The 20,845-nt window shown below is 37.3% G+C and overlaps 1 protein-coding gene across 1 annotated transcript in view; it reads left to right on the top strand.

The window, feature by feature from the left end:
• Window positions 1-19,844, top strand: part of CNGB3 (cyclic nucleotide gated channel subunit beta 3) — a 58,839-nt gene extending 38,995 nt beyond the window's left edge. The window contains exons 11-18 of the mRNA XM_069854327.1: window positions 4,926-5,067; window positions 6,938-7,097; window positions 7,516-7,613; window positions 8,285-8,368; window positions 10,994-11,112; window positions 15,564-15,710; window positions 18,191-18,371; window positions 19,500-19,844. Coding sequence (XP_069710428.1) covers window positions 4,926-5,067; window positions 6,938-7,097; window positions 7,516-7,613; window positions 8,285-8,368; window positions 10,994-11,112; window positions 15,564-15,710; window positions 18,191-18,371; window positions 19,500-19,739 — 1,171 coding nt within the window. The 3' untranslated portion in view covers window positions 19,740-19,844. The remainder of the gene's footprint in view (window positions 1-4,925; window positions 5,068-6,937; window positions 7,098-7,515; window positions 7,614-8,284; window positions 8,369-10,993; window positions 11,113-15,563; window positions 15,711-18,190; window positions 18,372-19,499) is intronic.
• Window positions 19,845-20,845: the final 1,001 nt, after the last annotated feature.

Raw genomic sequence — 20,845 nt, 5'->3', positions numbered from 1 at the left:
TGCCGATACGTAAAGCAAAATATGCCATTGTTCTCATGTAGAATGGGAACAAATTCAGAAAGAAGATAAGAAAAACATAGCGTCTTAGCTAATTAAAAAAAATTACAGTAGGCAGTTTGACAAATAAATCAAAATCCTAGTGGTGTCAAATTACACTGACCCAAAGCAAATGATTTGGCACTGATTTAGTAGCATGCATGTTTTATGTAGAAGTCCATAAAATGCTGCTAGTTATGGCCAAACCCAGTTCTTAAAAATGTTAACACTTCTAGGACCCTCTTTTATTTTTTTATTTCCATGTTAAAAAGAATATACATACAACAGCTTCCCGTATCAGTTCGGTTATATTTATGTTCCTGAGCAGGCATCCTAACTGGTAAACTTCAATTTATAAGTAACAGCTGTACACAGCACCCAAACCACAAGGAAGATTATCAAAGTATCTATTTTGCAGATTTCTCCTAGCTGTATTCTTTTCCAGCTCATGTCCAGATGACAAAATGTTAATGCCAGTCCAAGAAGACTTGAAGTATTTTGCATGGCAGCCTTCAAAGCCTTTGACCTGAGGTGCAAAAGGGAGTCAAATTTACCCACCTGCAACACACTCAAATTAGTCACACAAGATGTTTCCAGCACTGAAACTGCACTCATGAGCTTGGTATAATAAGGCAGACAGACATCTGTCTCTCCTAAGGCAGAAGGATAGCATCCCTGATGCAAAATCATAAAGCAACCACGGCAGCAGGATATTGAAAATGTCTCTTAATTATAGCTAAGTGAACAATTTGAATTTGAATGTGTTTATTGACAAACTCATTTAACTACCTAAGCTAGAGATTGGTCTCCCTAATTCCTCAGGAAAATGGACAAATCCTCTAGAAAGGGATTAAAAGCAGGAACATAATGTCATTTTGAATTGTCTCCTGGAAGTATCTGTAACTTTCATCACTGCATAAGGGAAACTAAAATTAGGGAGTTGAAATTTTCATGCAAACTCCCCAGGTCAGCATTAAATTTAGGGAAAAAGAATAATCCAATTTTGCTCGTGGGACATTTCTTCTGCTGTCTGCAAGTCACCCATAAGCAGTCTGCAAAATTCTCCAGCATATTTATTAATCAAGACATCTATTTACAACCTGATTATTTTTCTCCGTGCATTGCTGCTTTCCTGCTCTGGGCATAGACTTAGCTGATATCTGGAAACTCCAGAAAATAGTTGATGCGTCTAGAACAGCTATACTTCTTTGGTATGCATTGCACAATACACTAACATAAGGTGTTAAAAGGTTAAAAGGTCTTAAAAGGTGTCTTGAGGATGTCAGCAATACATTGTACTTGCAATAGTTATGATGTCCCACACTCAGTGCTTGCTATACAGAAGCAGTTTTTTGCCTCCAGTATGTGAATGTCTGGCTCAACTCATGTCAGACCTAGTGCTTTCAGATCTGCTTCTTGCAGCAGCATTTTATAGATAAAAAGTTTGTAGTTTACACCATTCTGTCTGAGATCGTCATACCCACAGCCACTTGATGAATAAGTCACTCTAGAGGTACCAAGACAGTCATTAGAGTGTTGGTTTATAAAAGCCCGTTCTCCACTCTGCTTAAATCCATCCTGATTATAATCTGAGAGGAATCAAATGAGAGAGCCCTGAAATAATGTTACCATGGGCTGAAATAACTGTGTGAAGAACACCTTAAAATCTGATAGCCATGCGCACAACAACTTCATTTACCTGTACTAACCCAAACTGAGTAAGAAGTTTAGCACATTCTGAAAATGGACTCTATGAAAAAGATATTTCTATTGGCATAATATTGCAAGGTATTTTATTTGCAGTGCTTTCACTGCAAATGTGAATGAATCTTTTAATACCTAGGATTTATTTTAGGGAAAAATCTAGTAGTTTGAATGCCTGAAGGATAAACATATTCAGAAAGAGTCGTGCAGAGGGAAAATACCTTCCTTGTCTCATGTTATTTGTTTCAACAGTAATTTTATACCAGGCTAGTAAGTAATATGGTGAGCAATGACGGTTTCCAGACACTAGCTAGTAGAAAGCAGAGCTGGTTATACTGTTGAAATAGGAGTCCAGTTTTTCTGGCTTTCCTTAAGTGAAATTTACAATCTCATTTCTGCTTTATACTTCAACTGTGTAACTTCCATTCAGATTAAAATAGAAACAATAAAAGGCGTAAATGAAGACACTATAAAACCTGTGCCTAAGAGATAGTGAATATCACGTGACTTTGTCAGCAGAAAGTTTCTTTTGAAGTAAAATTACAGAAGAAAATACTGTATTAACTACATCTTCAGAAAGGGGTAGGCAGATTTGAAAAAACCTCTCACACTTTGGATAATGACACTGTAAAGAAGAATATGACCTCTAAATTCCTTTGAGAAGTTGCTTTCATTCTTTGTAGAAATTGCCATGATTAAGACTATATTGTCTGTCATGGTGGACTTAGCAAGTTTATCAACCTAGGCAATAGGGGGTGAGGGAATTGGTTAATTACTTTTTCTCTTAAAGTAACAAGCATAGAAGTAATGTTAATTTGTTTACTTTTATATTCATAATTATATGTTTCATGCACTGCAGCACACTCAGGGATGGCAAATGAATATGATATGAATATGCTTTATATGATAAATCCCCTCAGACAAGCTAGAGACATAATTTTATGCTTAAATCTGCATTTTTTTTCAAACTAGATCTGAAGATTTTCTTAGTATTTATTTATGGTACAGAACTCCCAGAGAAAGCTGCAATACTTTGCTGGAAGCATACATTGTTCATGATTATTTTTTTGGACCTGTGTGAAAATATTATAGTTGTGTAACCCAACTGTTAATTTTGCACTCCTAACAAAGAAAAATTATATGATGGCAGATACACAATTAATTTTTTAATTTAAGGATTCTGAATGAAAATAGCCAGTTCTGGCTGTTAAAATCTAAAATGAGAAAAGTATGTTGAAAGTAGCCATAATTACTGCATTTCATTAATCTGCAACCAAGAAAAAAGTGGCTTTGTAATGAAAAGCAAAAAGCAATTGTTTGGTAAAACCTGACATTTTAGGTGAAAGACTTGGTAACAATTTTGAGTGATTTTTAAAACAATCATCATAGGAAATGGTTGTTATTATGAGTTTATTTTCTCATATTTGCACAAAAATGACCCTCCAATGGTACTTTTATGTGGACCATATATTAACAGGAGTGAACTTCATATCATAGTAAGAGAACAGCTTAAAAGTGGAGGCAATTAAATTAAATTGTACACCTGAAGTCTGCAAGCAAATCAGGTGGCCTTGGACTCAGGGTAGGCATGAGAAGATCTATGCAAGATTGTATATTTTAAACAATCATCGCAAAAGTATTTCTTCTGATTTCTTTGTGTTTGGGTTTTTTTAAAGTTCAAACTCAATATAATTCAACAAATGGAAGGAACCTTCACTGCTTCAGAAGCAACAGTCATAGATTAAGTAACAGAAAGTCTCATTGTACAATTAAGGAAAAAAAATTTCCACTCCTAATGGTTAGTGAAGCTGAAGTCTAATTGTACAGAGACTTAGGAAATCAAATTCTAATTAATAGAGGGACTTAACAATATTCCTAAACCAAGTATTTGTTAGCTTGGAAAAGAAGAAAATGATAGCACATTCATAACAATGGTTTGAACTAATTAATCCACATTGCGGAGTATGGGGGATGCTGTGTTACTAGCGGTGCCATGTTCCAGAATGACATTTAAAACTGAAGCTTAGAGCTGCCAAGGCACTTTATACGTACATATATAACATGTATACACACACACGCATATTTATATTTGTAAACAAATATTTAGTATTAATTTTTTCCAGGTCCTTTGTTGTTTTTCATAAATTTGTGTTATCACACTAACAGAAATACAGCACTTGACTGCATCAGGCCCTGTCATGCTGTACAAAGACGACTGTACAAACAGAACATGAAATTTTTGGCTGAAGAGCTCACAATGAGAAGTAAGAAACAGCAGGTGGATAAAAGGAGGGAGTCAATATAAGCCATATGCTGAAGCAGAGTCTTAGTGTCTGACCATTGCTCACCAGTATATTTGGCTTCTATATCAACAGTTCTAAGAAAAGTATTGAAGGATGTTAAGAGGGAAGCATTGTACCCATTGATGGACAGCTCTTCCTAGGAATGAGGGAAAGCAATGAAGAAAGCAAGAAAGTATTTGTTAAGTTGATAGAAGGGGGAGTGGATGCCAGCCACTAGAAGTTAATGCAGGAGTCAACTTTCCAGTGCTGAATAAGGGAAGCATATGGCAAAACTGGATGAACACGCAGCTTATGGTAATATGTAACTTGTGTTTGACATAACCCAGGAGGCAGAGCCAATGAAGGGTGCTCAGAAGCAGAGTGGGAGGAAGACCAGTGTGGCTAAAAGGGTAGTAAAATGAATGGACATGAGAAAGACAGCACTGCATCTGCTGTGCCCACCATGAAGCTTCACATTGGTGTTGTCAAATTAAGCCATGGAAGAGATCTTCAGATGTGTGTGCATCTAGTATGATACAGATAAACTCTAGGAAGTCTCTAACACCTTTACACTGCATCTTCACTGGTAGCTTTCTAATCCTGTAAACTTATCACCTTGGCGATTTGTTACCAAAGGCATCTGTAATGCTGCATATAGGTACTGTAGAACAGTACGTAACTGCTGCATTTCCTATATATACTTATTTTACTACCAGTGAGAACTTTCAGCTCAATATGGTTTACATAACTGTATCATCTGTAAAATCATAACCCTTTATAAAAATCCTGAGGTCTTTAGGAATGAAAAGTATTACTGAAAGGCTCAGCTAAGCTAGATATATGCTTAACTTCAACCACAAAAGTACCTACAGTCAATAATAAAAATGCTGTCTGTATTCACAGGTATCTGAGATGTTACTACTGGGCAGTTCGTACTTTAATCACCATCGGTGGCCTTCCAGAACCACAAACTTTGTTTGAGATAATTTTTCAACTGCTGAATTTTTTCTTGGGTGTCTTTGTCTTCTCCAGCTTAATTGGTCAGGTACATCAAAAAATCAGTAACTAGATATATTCAAATTACTGCAACATAGTGATGATATATTCAGTTTAATTCATTTTAGTTCTGGGAAATAGTTTAGCTTCCATCTGAATGTCCCTCTATTTAACTGTCATCTGTACTTATTCTTCTGACAAATAAATGTGTTCAATTAGTTGTCGGTTTTGTAACCCTTTTGCACACAAGCTGATTTAAAGCCAAGACACTACAGAACACAGATGACTTTTGAAACTATGCTTCCTCACAGCCAAGGAAGACAGTTCCTTGATAGTCGCATTGCACTGTTAAATCTGGCATAAAAATTATAACTGTAGGTGCAATATTATTATTATGCACAAATTATCAGATATGTCATGCTTGATAGTACTATCATTACAATACATTTAATGTAAATCCCTTGATTTTTTTCAAAGTAGAATTCTGCTTTCTTCCATAAATGCAATATATTTGTTAATCTGAAAATTAACTGGTTTATATTTCTCTTGGTTCTCACTTGGCAGGAGAAAAAAAAAACAAAACAAACACAAAGCACAACAAATCATTTGTATTACCAAATGAATACCTTGCCTACAGAAGAGCAAATGCCATGGTTTCTGTGTGAGACTGTGTCATATTGGATTCCTACAGAAAATATCCTAGACATTTTGATTTGTACATGCTTGAAGAATTATTATTAAAAAAATCAAGATGAAAACTGAAATTTAATTTTTATTTTGAATACTGGAATTTAAAAGTTCAATGAAATAGTGAAAAACTGCATATGTCTCACGTTGATTAAAGTGTACAGATAACTGTCACAAAACAGACTTGTGCCTATAGAATTTAAAATTATCCATAAACAAGAATTACAAAAAATAAAACAAAGTAGTTAATATAAAATATTTCTTCTAGAAAAATACTGAATTTAACTGTATTGAATTAAACTTCAGAGTGTGCATATTTATAATTTTTTCCTAAATTGATATAACTATCAATAAAAGCACCATTCACCACGAAGATTCTGCAGATTGGTTTTTATAACCAGTAGAGTCATTTGCAGACTCAGACGTTAAATCATAACACACCAACAGCTACACTGCAGTTTTTTATAATTCCTGTTTACAAAGAGCTCTTGAAATTACTGAGCTATTCCTGGTTTGGCAGACCTGGCTAAAAACTGTTATTCCTACTGTAATCAATTGCATTTCTATAATGAAAAGCAAAATTCAGCCTACTGGCACACTAATCCTTGGCCACTGCAATATGAAGCCATTCTACTAAAACCATTTCTAAATGGCTAAGCTTTTGAAGAAGGAATATCTATGAACATTAATTCATCCACTTTCTAAATACTAAATTACATTTGTGTTGAAATGGTAAATGATGCTCCTGCACTGAAATCTTCAAGGTCACCTTTCAGCTATAAGCACATTTTTAAGACTGATTCAGATTCTCTTAGCTATTTAAACAGGGGCAGGATCTTAATTCTAGAGGTGTCGTCTGATGTTATTAGAGAAAATGAGCCAAATTTGCTTCACTTCTGACTTGCATTGCACACCAAATACAGAGTATCTTTCTTATGGATTTTTAAGAAAAGCATTATCTATATTTTTCATCCATGTCCAGCATTATGAGGCAGAAGAATAAGCTAAAACCCACAAATGATTCCTTTAAAATCATAGATGTAGACTTTGCAACACAATTAGATTTAACATATGTAATACCTCTGAAAAAGTGGATGAAGCACCTATTAAAAATAAGTAGCTGGACATATAATCAGTCACTGATTTTGTAAACAAGAGTTATATATTGTTGACAAAATATTCAAATCAAGACTATTTTTGCTGAAATGTGTACTAACAACTCATGTTTGCAGATGAGAGATGTAATTGGAGCAGCTACAGCAGGACAGAATTACTACCGTTCCTGTATGGACAACACTGTCTCCTATATGAACACTTATTCTATTCCAAAATTGGTCCAAAATCGTGTTCGAACCTGGTATGAATACACATGGGACTCTCAGGGAATGCTGGGTAAGGCTTTCCAATTCAAGTTATGCAGCAATTCCAAGTGAGATTTGTTGGATAAATACAGATGCAGTGTGAAATTCACATTTCTTCATTTCCAAATTGCACACAAGAAGTGAGGAGGGTATTCAATTTACTTTAGAAAAGAAAAATCTTTAAACCAATATGATGCTGAGTGCTTCACGAATTCTAGAAATTTATAGAATATTCTGGTTATAACTTAGATAAGACATGTAACTTAAATGACAATATCTTAGTAAATGCATACTAGTAGCTTCCTCATTTGAACTAAAAAAGTGCTAGAATAGCTCCATTAAGTTATTTTTCTGTACAGTGTTCATTTTTATGGACATTCTTTCATCCTTCCTTTTATATTTTCTAACTAACAGAGTTTGCTTTTTTTGTTTTTCTTTTTCTTTTACAGATGAATCAGAATTACTGGAGCAGATGCCAGTCAAAATGCAATTAGCTATTGCAATTGATGTGAACTTTGCCATTGTCAACAAAGTTGACTTATTCAAAGCAAGTAGCTTTACAGAAGAATGCAGAAATATGTGGTATTCCTGAGACAAAAGCATTCTACTGTGCATGTTACAACACTTAAGAACATGTTTGTTAATATGCAAGGCAAAAATAGGTCTAAGAAATATTTCAATCAGTGGAGACATGTCAGGACAAAGATACAATTTAAATGTGGTGTTTAAGATTGGAATTTTGACAACAAACCCAAGGACATGCTGCATTTTCAGAAGTAGTCTAAACACAGAGCAACCTTAATACTAGTTTTCTTGTTAGGATAATTGCAAAAAAATCAGAATATCGCTGTATAAACACTACATAGCCACACTGTTTCTGCCACATTTGCTGAAGACATGGAATTCATAGCCTCATACGAACAATTCACATGACCTGTTTTTTTACCCCGTATCAGTAAAAAAAAAAATTGCATGTGACACCCATAAAGCTGTTAACATAGCACAAACAGAGCTTCCACAGCAAATCTGTATGTAGAGAAGCTTACTTTCTAAAAGCCAAAGAGACGTTCAACCCAAAGGGAACTTCATGAGTATTTCAACTTAAAATTCTTTCAGTCTTTTCTTTGCTTTAAAAGCTGATACGGTGTTTTGAATTTGCATTCCACTTATGAAGTGTTAATGAATTAACAGAGCCATCAATTTTAACTGTTTTAACAGGGGTGTGACACCCAGATGATATATGACATGCTGCTAAGGTTGAAATCCATTGTGTATTTACCTGGTGACTTTGTCTGCAAAAAGGTGAGCATTGTTGTCTCTTTCAAATAATAATTACAATATTTATTTTAGAAAAAGGGTTCAAATACCGGTCAAGAGTGCCTTTTCAATAAAATTAATCCTGAGTGAAATAGATAGCATAAAAGTAACTAGGGTACCCTGTTATAATAACAAATGTGTTCTCAAGTTTCAACCTAGAACAAGAAAATATGGATTTTATTACTTATATTATCAAACATAAAATTATAGTAATGTGGGAAAGTACTTAATGTAAATATGGCTTACCTAATGATACATCGTAAAGTTCTAATATTTAAAATTGAGTAAGTTTAATTTTTTATAAATATATACACATCTCAATCTGTGATGTTTTGCATTAACTTCATTTGTATATTCAGAAACCTTTAAGTGGAATTAATGCAAGAATGTAGAAAATGCACTGCATTTCATTCCGCTACTTACAGCAGGATCTGATCTTACTCTACCTTCACTCAGAGCTCTGAGCCACCTCCAGAATTGCAACTGAATGCTCTCAAACTATCCATTAGCAAAGATGCCCGTCTTCTCTTAGCCTTTTGGCTCAAATAAGTCCTTATAATTATAACACAAGTGGATAGCTTAGCTTCTGACCAAGTCAGTCCAAGTCTTTTTTCAGAAGGCATGTAAACATACTCATAGGCAGGGAGGGATGTAATTAAAGCGTGTCACGTGTGAAGTATCGGTAGCGCTACTGTTCTGGCAAGTGACCCACAATTCATACCACACCCCAAAGTGACCATCAGAACCCCTTAACTTGTCTTTAGCTGTCCTGGTTCAGCATGTTCACTAAGGTCCTGCTCCCTTCAGGAGTTAAGCATACGATCCTCTTCCCGAATGCTAAGTTAGTCCCACTGACTCCACAGAGTAGGGAAATCAAACATTTGTGAATGCAGCGAAGGATCAGGTGTTTCCTTTCAAAGGCCGATGCCAGAATTACTGATGGCTAAGGAGGATGAAAGAGTCGTTTGATGTGTTTGCTTGTACAACATACGGCATAAAAGCATCTTGGACTGCAGCTGGGATTGCCACAACACAGATAATAAATGACAGTGCCAGAGGTATGGTCTTGAATCTGCAGTCAGATGCAAACAGCTTTCAAAAATGATGGATTACTAGAAATGGAAATAGTATTTTATTCCAGCTTGATTCAGAACTAAAAGGCCACTCACTGGTATGGATTCTCTGTGGCCAACAACCACAGTAATCCTACTAATGCTGTAAAATCTAGTAGGGAACAAAATCCTATTGCAAGTTGAGAACTGTGACTACCTCCTCCTTCTATGTATGCTAGCTTCATCATATTTAACCAGGAAGGCTCCAAAATGCAGGTTTGGAGGAGAAAATGAAGTGCTAGGAAGCGTAAAATCTAAAGTTTCAGTCCTAGCTTTGTTGCTGTTGCCTTTTCACTTTTAAAATAAAATTTCTGTTTTGTTTCAGTTACTGTAGCTGCAAAAATAAAAAAACAGTTATTTCCCTCCCTTTTTTAGATGTTGTGAGGACTTCTGTGATCATGTTTGTGAAGTCCATTACATTACTCCAGTTTGCCTGCCTTTTATTGTGTATACTGACATCATATATTGGAATTCTAGTAGATCATGTGGAGGATAATAAATAAATCAATAGACTAAGCTGGGTGGAAGTGTTGATCTGCTGGAGGGTAGGGAGGCTCTGCAAAGGGATCTGAACCGGCTGGACCGCTGGGCTGAGTCCAATGGCATGAGGTTTAACAAGGCCAAATGCCAGGTCCTGCACTTGGGGCACAACAACCCTATGCAGTGCTACAGACTAGGAGAAGTCTGTCTAGAAAGCTGCCTGGAGGAGAGGGACCTGGTGGTGTTGGTTGACAGCGGACTGAACATGAGCCAGCAGTGTGCCCAGGTGGCCAAGAAGGCCAATAGCATCTTGGCTTGTATCAGAAACGGTGTGACCAGCAGGTCCAGGGAGGTTATTCTCCCTCTGTACTCGGCACTGGTGAGACTGCTCCTAGAATCCTGTGTTCAGTTCTGGGCCCCTCACCACAAGAAGGATGTTGAGGCTCTGGAGCGAGTCCAGAGAAGAGCAACAAAGCTGGTGAAGGGGCTGGAGAGCAGGTCTTATGAGGAACAGCTGAGAGAGCTGGGGTTGTTTAGCCTGGAGAAGAGGAGGCTGAGGGGAGACCTCATTGCTCTCTACAACTACCTGAAAGGACGTTGTAGAGAGGAGGGTGCTGGCCTCTTCTCCCAAGTGACAGGGGACAGGACAAGAGGGAATGGCCTCAAGCTCCACCAGGGGAGGTTTAGGCTGGACATTAGGAAAAAATTCTTCACAGAAAGGGTCATTGGGCCCTGGAACGGCTGCCCAGGGAGGTGGTTGAGTCACCTTCCCTGGAGGTGTTTAAGGGACGGGTGGACGAGGTGCTAAGGGGCATGGTTTAGTGTTTGATAGGAATGGTTGGACTCGATGATCCGGAGGGTCTCTTCCAACCTGGTTATTCTATGATTCTATGATTCTATTCTATGACTCTTAAACCATCCAGTGAGATCATTCTAACAAAGAAAAAAACAAAACAAAAAAATCAAAAAACCCACTGCCGTGCTAAAAAATGGGATCTTTATGTGTTCTTGTGCCCAGGGAGAGATTGGCAGAGAAATGTACATCATCAAACAGGGTGAAGTTCAAGTCCTTGGAGGCCCTGATGGTACAAAAGTCCTAGTTACACTAAAAGCTGGAGCTGTATTTGGGGAGATCAGGTAGGTCCATCGCTATTTTTATCACATTTTTAGTACTGGCCAAATAATCAATGGTTATTTATCTTCTCTCTGGTAAGCATGACAGCTATCATGGGGATGCTAGAAAGTGGGTAGGATCAAACAAGAGGATGGTGAGCAAGGAGATGCAGGTAAGCGAAGGAAAATCTAAGTGAAGCATCAGAGACTAATCTGGCAAGGTCTGTGACCAATACTGGACAATGTACACAGGGATATACACACAGATTTCTCCTTTGGCATTTAAAATATTTAACACACCTTCCAGTTCCAAGGTCTGCAATACAACAGGACCAAACACATTTTGTTGCTTGTACAGTGATACTAGATACCCTTATACAGCAGATGATAATTAATTTCTAACAAAGGAGACAAAAAAATTAAAGTAGCAAATAAAACTAGCTCATTTAGGAGCTGAAGTGGGAATTAAGTTGCCAAAATACAGGCACATACATTTGAAAATGTAATTTGTTTAAGAGCATACAAAACAAGAAAAAGTCTGACATATCAGAATTTTGGGTCTGAGTTTATCTGCAGAAGAAAATTTTTCTCAGATGACTACAACTGCTTTTTATATTCTCCTCTGGTTGCGAGGCAAAATCCATTAACTTTTATTGTGCCACACTCCCAAATTAGCCAACCAAGTGCTAGATTATAGGCACTGCATCCCCTGCTGAGTTTGACCTGAGGAAAAGTAATAAAATACATGCACTGCTACATGTGATAAACTGGATACTTGGATTTCTTCCAGCTGCCTTCCTCTTATTGCTAATCCTCTCGCTGGTAGCTTTAATCTGCCTTTTGAAAATCAGTAATCAGCTCTGTACCACATTTACATTTATCTTCTACTTGTGCCTCCTTTGTGGTAGAAAAAGCATTCCCGTTTACCAATGATGTGCATATAGAACTTGATTAGACCTCAAGTGGAAAACACCTGATATATCTCATAGATACAGACCTTTCTCATTCAGTGGGAAAGTAAAATTATATCAACTCTTTGAGAAAGGTTATTTGAAGGGTATTTCTCTGTGTGACAATATAATAATAGTTGAGCAAAGCTTCAAACCTAAATTCTGTACTGTAATTCATGAGGAAAGGCTGGGAATGCACTAGTTTCCAGTAAGGGCTGGATACTGAAAAGATGAAAGAAAAAGCTACAGCAGCTCATACATGTAACGTGTATAGCTTTGAATTATTCGTTAGTCTTGCATTTGGAGCAAGAACTTTATTTTTTAAACTAAGAATTTATAATTATAGGTTTTAAAACAAGGAAGGGATTGTCAAACTTTTGATTTAATAAATGTGAGCACTTGTTTCAAATGTAAGAACTTGTTTCCACAATGACGATTAAAGATTCATTTCCCAATACATGTTACTCTTCACATAATTGTCAACATGGCCAGTACAACCCTCAGCAATGCCATAACCCTACTCATGTAGTGCTGTTTTATTAATCATTTACGTACTGCGGCAGCATAACCGTTTGGACACGTAATTTGCATAAGAACGTCAGACAGTGGATAATCTTGAGAAGATCCACAGCAACTGGCAGACCATTCCAACACTGAAGGAAAGCAAAGGCATGAAGGATTAAGTGTATCAGTAGATCTTCCTTGTGGCAAAGTGTAAGAAAATGAGTTTGTACAGTGCCTTTCTATGTAAGTTTTGGCAAAGTCTTCTGAATATTGTATAGCAGAAGCAAAATAATATTTAATGGATGAAATATTGCTCCATTTAGCACATCCAAATTTTTCCCTCAGCATTGATTGTGTGGTTATCACCTGGTATCAGACTGATTTCTTTCTGATCTCTGATTCAAGATATGTTTACAGAAATATGTGTGCATCATTCTAAGTGGTTTAACCACATGATTTGTGGGACACTTGCCATTTAATCTTACTCTGTTCAAAATGCATGTAAATGCTTTTAAAGTCTCTGAGAGCAATGCAGTTGAAGAAAACAGAAAATGTTTATTTCAAAAAAATTCCCTGAATTACACTACAAGGCCATTCAAGACTAATGTTCAAATGAGTCCTTTGCCAATTTCATCCTTGAAAATTATTACAGAAACAAATTAAGTAATAGAAGTTGCCTTCCAATTAACATTTTACCCTCATTACTACTTTCCTGTATAGATAACATCAGTTTGTGGAAACAAAATAACCTCAGAAACAGAGCCAAAGAGATTGGTGCCTTAATGAGAGCCTGCCTGCACAGACAATTGAGAAAGAGAAATTCAGCTATAACGCAACACTTCATTAGCCCAGAGAAGTTTACACTTTAAACCAGATGTCCTCATTCATCCATTTACTGATATTTCATTAGAACTATTTCCTGTGAGAAAATGGTAATTCTGGAAAACTTAAAACATTTCTCTATTATATATAAATTTTTGACAGGAAGATCACTAAATGTAACTTTAAGGAAAACAATCAAAACTAAAGGGAATATTTTGCTTTGTGAAAGATTACACTGACTACTTTGTCCCCATGGGTCCCACAAAGTGGCAGCTGTTGCTTTCAATGAGCTCAGACCTCTGGAGTTTTACTTCCTGTTCATAAGCAAGATCCGGACCTATTCCCTTTTCCTGACTTGCCAGTTCTCTCTATATGCATACAGATGCCAAGCTGAGCTGCCACAACCCTGCATGTTCAGCCGATACGCGTGCCGTTCCCTGGATCAATATGCTCATTTTAACAAACAGCAACTTCCTACAGAGATCAGCTACTACAAAAACAATAAATAAGCTTAGGCATCATATGACAACCTTATTGCTCAAAATTAAACTTGCTAACACAAGGATTCAAAAGTTATCATCTCACAGTAACATTACAGAATTTCAGACTAACAATGGGAATAAAAAACGTATGGTGAAAAAAGCAAACATCTCTATTAATAGAGATATTATGTTATCAAGAACCATTGCAAAACAAAAGTAATTATTTTTAGTGTATTTTTGGTGTAACTCAGCATACTAGCCAGAACAGATTCAATTGTGAAGTCCACAATGCTGTCCTTAGTCAAAGAAGGTTCTATTTGAGCAAGGATTGCCTTACTTGTAAAATTCACCTCACATCATTACTGTAATGAAAAAGCTGATCTCTTTAGTCCTAGTCTGCCTCAATAAAATGAGCTTTCTGTTAGGAAAGCCTGAAAATGATTGTTCAATGACTTGTTGAGAAGTGATTCATTAGAACTCAAAAGCTGTTTCCAATTTTCTTTAGCTGCTTTTCTTATTGTGCAAATAGTTTTGTTTTATCTGAGGAATTGTACAGAATTGTTTAAAAGTAGACAATACTCTGCATTTTCAGCTTGAATTCACATATTGATTTTTGTCTTGGGTTGCAGAAAAACTCTGTGTGTGTGTGTGTGTGTGTGTAAAAAGAACCTTGTACACAGAGCTGCAGAGGTCTTATAGTATCCTTTATAAATCAAATATAATCTATTATCTGTATGATCAAATAAGCATAAATGTGTTCTATCAATTAAACCAAAATATATATCCTTGATTATTATACTAGATAAATATTAAGTCATGTTTTATGGGGTCTAGTCTGTTCTTTATTAATAACTTCTAATTTTATAGATTACTAAATATTCTCTAAAAGTATTAACTTACTGGGAAATACTTAAGGGACAAATTTTAGGGTAGATCTCCTTGAACAGAGCAATAAAACAATTTCAGTACTAAAACCATAATGCAACTTCTCCTGCTTATCACCACAACTGTGAAGTATCTTAATCCAATTTGCTTAATGCAAGATAAACAAATTAATATTTATTTTATAGCATCTAATTTTTATGTGTACATCCTTCTTACGGCCAACTGCTGCTTGCTAAACTGGTCTAAGGCCTTAGTTTCAAAATAAGAGACTTCTTTTTCTGGCAGACACATTTGTAACTGTCAGCCTGAAAGACCTTCCTAATCCATATCATTCAACTTGCCAACACTCAAACATGAAAAGTGGTATGTGAGAAAACTGACAATCGGAGCTCCACAATAAGTTATTCACTCAGGAAAATTAAAATTTTTGCAGAATCATCCATTCATTGTAAACAAGTCTTTCAATTATAACAGACTTGTGCTGCTCTACTGCTGATGTAAATCATTTTCAAGAATGAAATTGAGGAAATGCCAAGTTCACAAAAGGACAAAACCAAATGCAGTCCTTGCAAAGGGTGTCTCTTGGGAGAAATGTTTCTGTCTAGCAAGACTTTTCACAGTCCTTAGCATGTACATGTGCCTGATCAGAAGGACAATTTGCCTTCCTGAGGCCAATTCTACTCTGAACTGCAAAGGGCTTTTACAGAACATCAGATAGAACATTTGGGTACGTAAGTGATCTTTAGGATGACTTTAATGGAGAACCACCAGCAAAGAAGTTCCTCACTAGGGCAAGTAAGGATGTGACTGATGATGTGTATTTTCATTCCAGCTTATTAGCTGCAGGTGGAGGAAATCGAAGGACTGCCAACGTAGTGGCTCATGGTTTTGCCAACCTTTTCATTCTTGACAAGAAAACACTCAACGAAATCTTGGTGCACTATCCCGACTCAGAAAAACTTCTCAAGAAGAAAGCGAAGTATGTCCTAATAATGGTTTTTAAATCACATTATTTAGCTGCAAAATGGACAGTTGTGGCTTCTACACAGACTTGCATTCATCTCTTGGAAGAGTAACACATTTGTATTTAGAGGTCAGATTTCCTTCGTAGTATCTAGTGGAAGACTTGGTCTTGGCAGGGATTCTAAGGGTTGTGAAAATGTGGTCCATAGAATGGAGTCCTGAATGTAGCTGTCTTCTCCCTTGTACTTAAAGAAACAAAACAAGTAGGAGATATAGAGGAATATTAGGACTCCTTAACGTAGTCAAGAAACTGCAGGACAGCTGTCAGTTAAGGAATATGTTTTCAAAGATGCAACTGAACACTTGCAGTATGCAAGTGCATCAATGCGCCCACAAACTTGTATGCAGTTCCAAAACCTTAAGCAGTTAGGAATGGATTTAAACTAAGGCCCAACATGATGGAAATTCACAGATTACAGAGGCATGCGTTTTGTTCCAAAGCATTCTGAAATGGGATTACAAAGTCAAATTACTTCTCATTTTGCTTTGACTGTAGCTTGCTAGGATCACCATTTCCTCATCTCTGGAAGGGCAAAGTACTCAGACTTTGTCATAAAATTATGAAAAAATGAGTATCTTGCTACCTCGTTAAAGGTTGAAGAGTTTGTAATTACTGGTATACTTCAGCACTCTGTTTTCAGCTGTTGCCTTGCATTGCTACAAAGGTTGGAAGGTTGCTCCTAGAGCTGAAACTTCACCAGAGAAGACTAAATATATCACAGGAGTGACATTTTGTTTAATGGAAGTGCTAGCAGATGGTTGCATTCAGCATGTTTCAAAAGCCCCGGCTTTCAAATGACAGTATCTTGAGAATCACCATGTCCTTGAGGAACAAGAAACCTAGACACAGAATAAGCTGATTGCTTAATTTTCAAAATCAGCATTAACATATAGAGAGGTAGAACAAATCCACTGACTGATGGCCCCTGGCATTTTCTCCTGCCTCTTTCTAAACAGTTGTATGACCATTATTACTTGTTATTCCTGTTTCTCTGTCCTACACTACCTTCTTCTGCTTTCTTGCCCACCCTAATCATATCCTGCCAAGCCATTAAATTCTGTTTCCTCCAAATAACCTTTCTCAATTGCAGGAGCTTAATAATCATGCATCCTTTTTATCTGCACTCCCATCTGAGCCCAAAGCCCTTTCTAGATATCAGTCTAGATATAGGACTGTTAAATTTTAAAGATATGCACTACTTGCCCTGTGCTGTAGGCCATGTATTCTGCTCACCCGTCTAAGCATCTGCTAATTCTTCCAAAACTCCCTTGATGTTATGTATGGTCAGATATTTCTCTAGAAAATCTAGGCACCAGCAGGAGAGTTGTGCACTGTTTTGATAAAGACTGCAGTTATGCTCAGTTTTGGAATGAAGTTATCAGATGCTCTGCCCTGCAAGTTTTATACTACAGTTCTCTGTAGGATTGCATTGGCCATCCCACATCTTTAAAGGGCTCTTCGAAATAAACTCAAAAGTTATTCAAGGAAGGACAGTCACTGTTTGGTCTTTACATGCGAGTCTACTTCTTTAATTTATGACAACAAAACTTAGGAAAAAAAAAAAAAGGAAAATCTTTGCTTCTGAAGTTCCCAAAGTTACATAGCACAAGACTTTGGAGAAAATGAGATTTACTCTACCTCGGACAGCAAGTATAGTCCTTACTTATAAAAAGCCTCAAGTCAGGGTTTTACAAGGATAGAGGAGTTGCCTGGAAAGTGGTACAGCAACCTAATAGAAACAGAGAGCATGGGAACCCTCTGCTTTTCACCGGTTCCATCTATCTCAGAACTGTTATCTAATCTCTACTCTCATCATTCATTCTCACTTCTCATCGTCATGGCTACAAATCAGCACAGCTAGTGTGAAAATCTGGCCTGCCACATGATTGGCAGTAATTTTTATATCTTCAGGGTGTCTTCTTCTACTGAAAACGACTGAAAATAAGCACCACAATCTAACCTGACTTATGAAAGATAAGTCATGCTGAAAGTTAGCTTGGTAAACTATTACTTCCATAAGCATCAGCTGGAAACCAAACTCAGCACTAAACGCTTTCTGAATTTGTATCCCGAAGGCCAGGTAAAAGACTGCCACCTCATGTACAAGGCATCCGTCACCTCCACAATACTCCTCACCTTCTAAAACTCTCATCTGTTTTATGACAACTTAATTTCAGCCTCCACTTGTTTATCCTCCAGTATACAGGTAAGGAACTCCAAATTTGAACAGTAGCCTCCAACTCTATGAGACCCCAGTGTAAGACCATTATCCCTTCCAGCTTTGCTCTTGCAACTGGACCTGGGATCAAAAATAAAAAAAAAAATGCCTAGAAAAGTTGCCAGATTTTAATCTGTGAATGTGACTTTTTAGCTTTGCAGGAACTTCACTCAGTTTCATTGCACTGCTCTGTGTTCCCATTCCTCCATGTCTCCAGGGTGCTGCTGAAGGCGAAGGGAAAACCTGCTCCAGGACCACCAGTGCCACAACCACGGGGCTTGGCAGGTCTGTTTGGGCAGAAACAGGAAACTCCAAAGATGTTCAAAGCACTGCTTGGAGGAAAAGGAAGAGAGGGCCTCGCTAAGCTGCTACAGCTGAAAAAAGAACAAGACACTGGGGTAAGGCCACAGAAAATAGAGCAGATACTTCCAGTTGCTGAAAGATACTGCAGGGGCTTGGGCAAACAGAGTAGATGAAAATGTAGCCTTACTGCAATGAATAGCAATAACTCCCAGTAGTTAAGATATAATCACTGTACCTAATGTCTATGAACACTAATTCTAAAATTTGGTTCAAATCTTCCTGGACCTGCGCTCTATGCAGAGCATAGGGGGAAAAAAAAAAACAAACAAAAAACCCAAAAAAACCACCTCCCCCCCCAAAAAAAACCTAAAGAAAAAGCAAGGAAAAAAGCAAGCAAACAAAAAATCCTCAAAGAAAGTAAGGATGAAATAGACTTTACAAAGACCCTAAAGGCATCTGATCTTCTAATGTTATGTAAACAACAATAAGTACAGGGATATCCTAACACAGTAATCCGATCCAGCTGACTCAAGCACATGGTGAACTTACTAATTCAAAGTCAGATCTCTAGTCACAAATCCTGAAGACAAAATTTAAAGTGTAGCCCACACAGCTAAAACTGATTAAGCCTCTGATATACTGCTCTTATGAGAAGAGTTTATGAAAAATAATTCCCACACTGTCCTCTAAGAACTGTAGATGTTAATAAGAACCTGCTCAGTTCTACAGTTTACCCAAAGGTGGCAGAATCTTCTTCTGTCTTTATAGATGAACTGGCTGTGGTTTTGATTATTTTTTTAAGTTAAAGAAAGAACTTTGCTCACACAAATGACTATAACACTAGGATTGGAGCAAATACAGCAAATAGGCTTGGCCTAGGCGAGGAACTGGGGCTCCAGGCAACATGTCAAGATTTACATAACACTTTTTATTTCTATACTAGTGTTAAGCATATGGAGGAAGGCAAGACCTAGGGAAAGGTTATGTGCACCAAAACATGCCTTTTTCATCCTGATGTAAGCCTTTCCTAGATTTTACGTTGACATTCTGATTCTGAAAATACATTTCTTATTGAGAAACTCAGCATCTAAATACAAATTTACATATATTGCACACCACTGATCACAGCATCCATGCTCTACCTTTCCACTGCATATACAGGACAGAACTACTTTCTAAATTTCTTATGTAGCATTGGAAAATATTTAACTTCTTGCTTCTAGGAAACAAGAGCTGAAGCAGAGAATAAACCTGAAAAAGAGGAAAAGAAATCTGTGGAGCCCATGACCTCATCTGCACCTCCTGCACAAAACAAAGAGCCAAATGCAGACACTAAGCCTAAACCTGCAGCGATGAAGAGAGAAACCAGTAAAGAGTCTCTGATTATTAGCATGTCTCCATCTCCCACAGCAGGAGAAGGAGAGATCCTTAAAGTTGAAATTAAAGAAAAAAAGAAGAAATAGATGGTGCTTTGGGTTGTGGCCCATCTACTGTCTTGCTGAATTCAGAGGGCTAGCATGACTTTGATTTTGGCTACAGAAGATAAAAGTAGAGACTACTGAAGGGAAAAAAAAAACCCCAAAAACACCCCAGCTCCTCTTCCTTCTCTCTCCTCTTTCAGACAACTGGACAAATTACTTCTATACTTACCTCTTAACCTTAAGCCTGAAGAGAGAACTTCTGGTGTAACAGGAATCAGATTGTATTTCAGGTCCACGTGTTTCTCATTTGAACCATGCTCTCTCTTCTCTCTTATGCTATCTTGTTTCTGCTTCTCCTCTTCCCCCTACTGTTTATCCTTTTTTTACTGCTGTCCCTGTTGCTTAGTTTGTTCTTAATTTTTGTATGTGTTGTCTTCCATTTTCTCTTCTGGTTTCCCATAGTTATTCTTTTTCTTGTTACTGCCCTATTGTTGCTGAGGTTACTTTTGTTTCTCTTGATCCTTCTCTCTCCCCCACTCACACTTCTAATCAGTGACCTGCTTTTGTGACCAGTACCGCTCAGTGTAGAAAGCTGTAATGATTGGCAGGGATGTTTTAGCCTGGGGCAGAGGGCTAAAAACCAAAACCACTGTCAAGATAAAATCAGGAAATACACAACAGGGAAGCAAATTGCAGGATTATTGCCAGTCTTTTGAAAATATGAGCATCTGCCCCAGTTGTCTTTGACTCTGGTTGAATAAACATGGCAAAGCTTAGATATTCCCCCCAACACTCCATGGGGTGACCTTTTACTTTGGGCTGCTGATTTATATTTATCATTAATAGTGCTCTCTAAAGAGCAAGCAGTGGATACTGGCTAACTTTTTGAAGAATCTTGGTACCTAAACTACCCATTTCACAAAGGCTTACTGTAAAAAAGTAGGACTTATGCTTTCTGGCATTGTGGCGCGTAATTTCAACCAACACTCCAGTTGTTCATCTCCATCAAAACAGAACTCAATTGATGGTACAAAGCGAGCCCTATCAGGGCTGAGCTACATCATACCTACAAATGAAAGTAAACCCTTTGCCAGTGCTACAGCTGAGAGGGCTACAGCTTTCTAACAAGGAGCCCACATGCTGTCAAC

Source organism: Phaenicophaeus curvirostris, chromosome 3 (genome assembly GCF_032191515.1).
Source record: "Phaenicophaeus curvirostris isolate KB17595 chromosome 3, BPBGC_Pcur_1.0, whole genome shotgun sequence".
NCBI lineage: Eukaryota > Metazoa > Chordata > Aves > Cuculiformes > Cuculidae > Phaenicophaeus > Phaenicophaeus curvirostris.
This window is presented reverse-complemented; position numbering and strand designations above follow the sequence as displayed.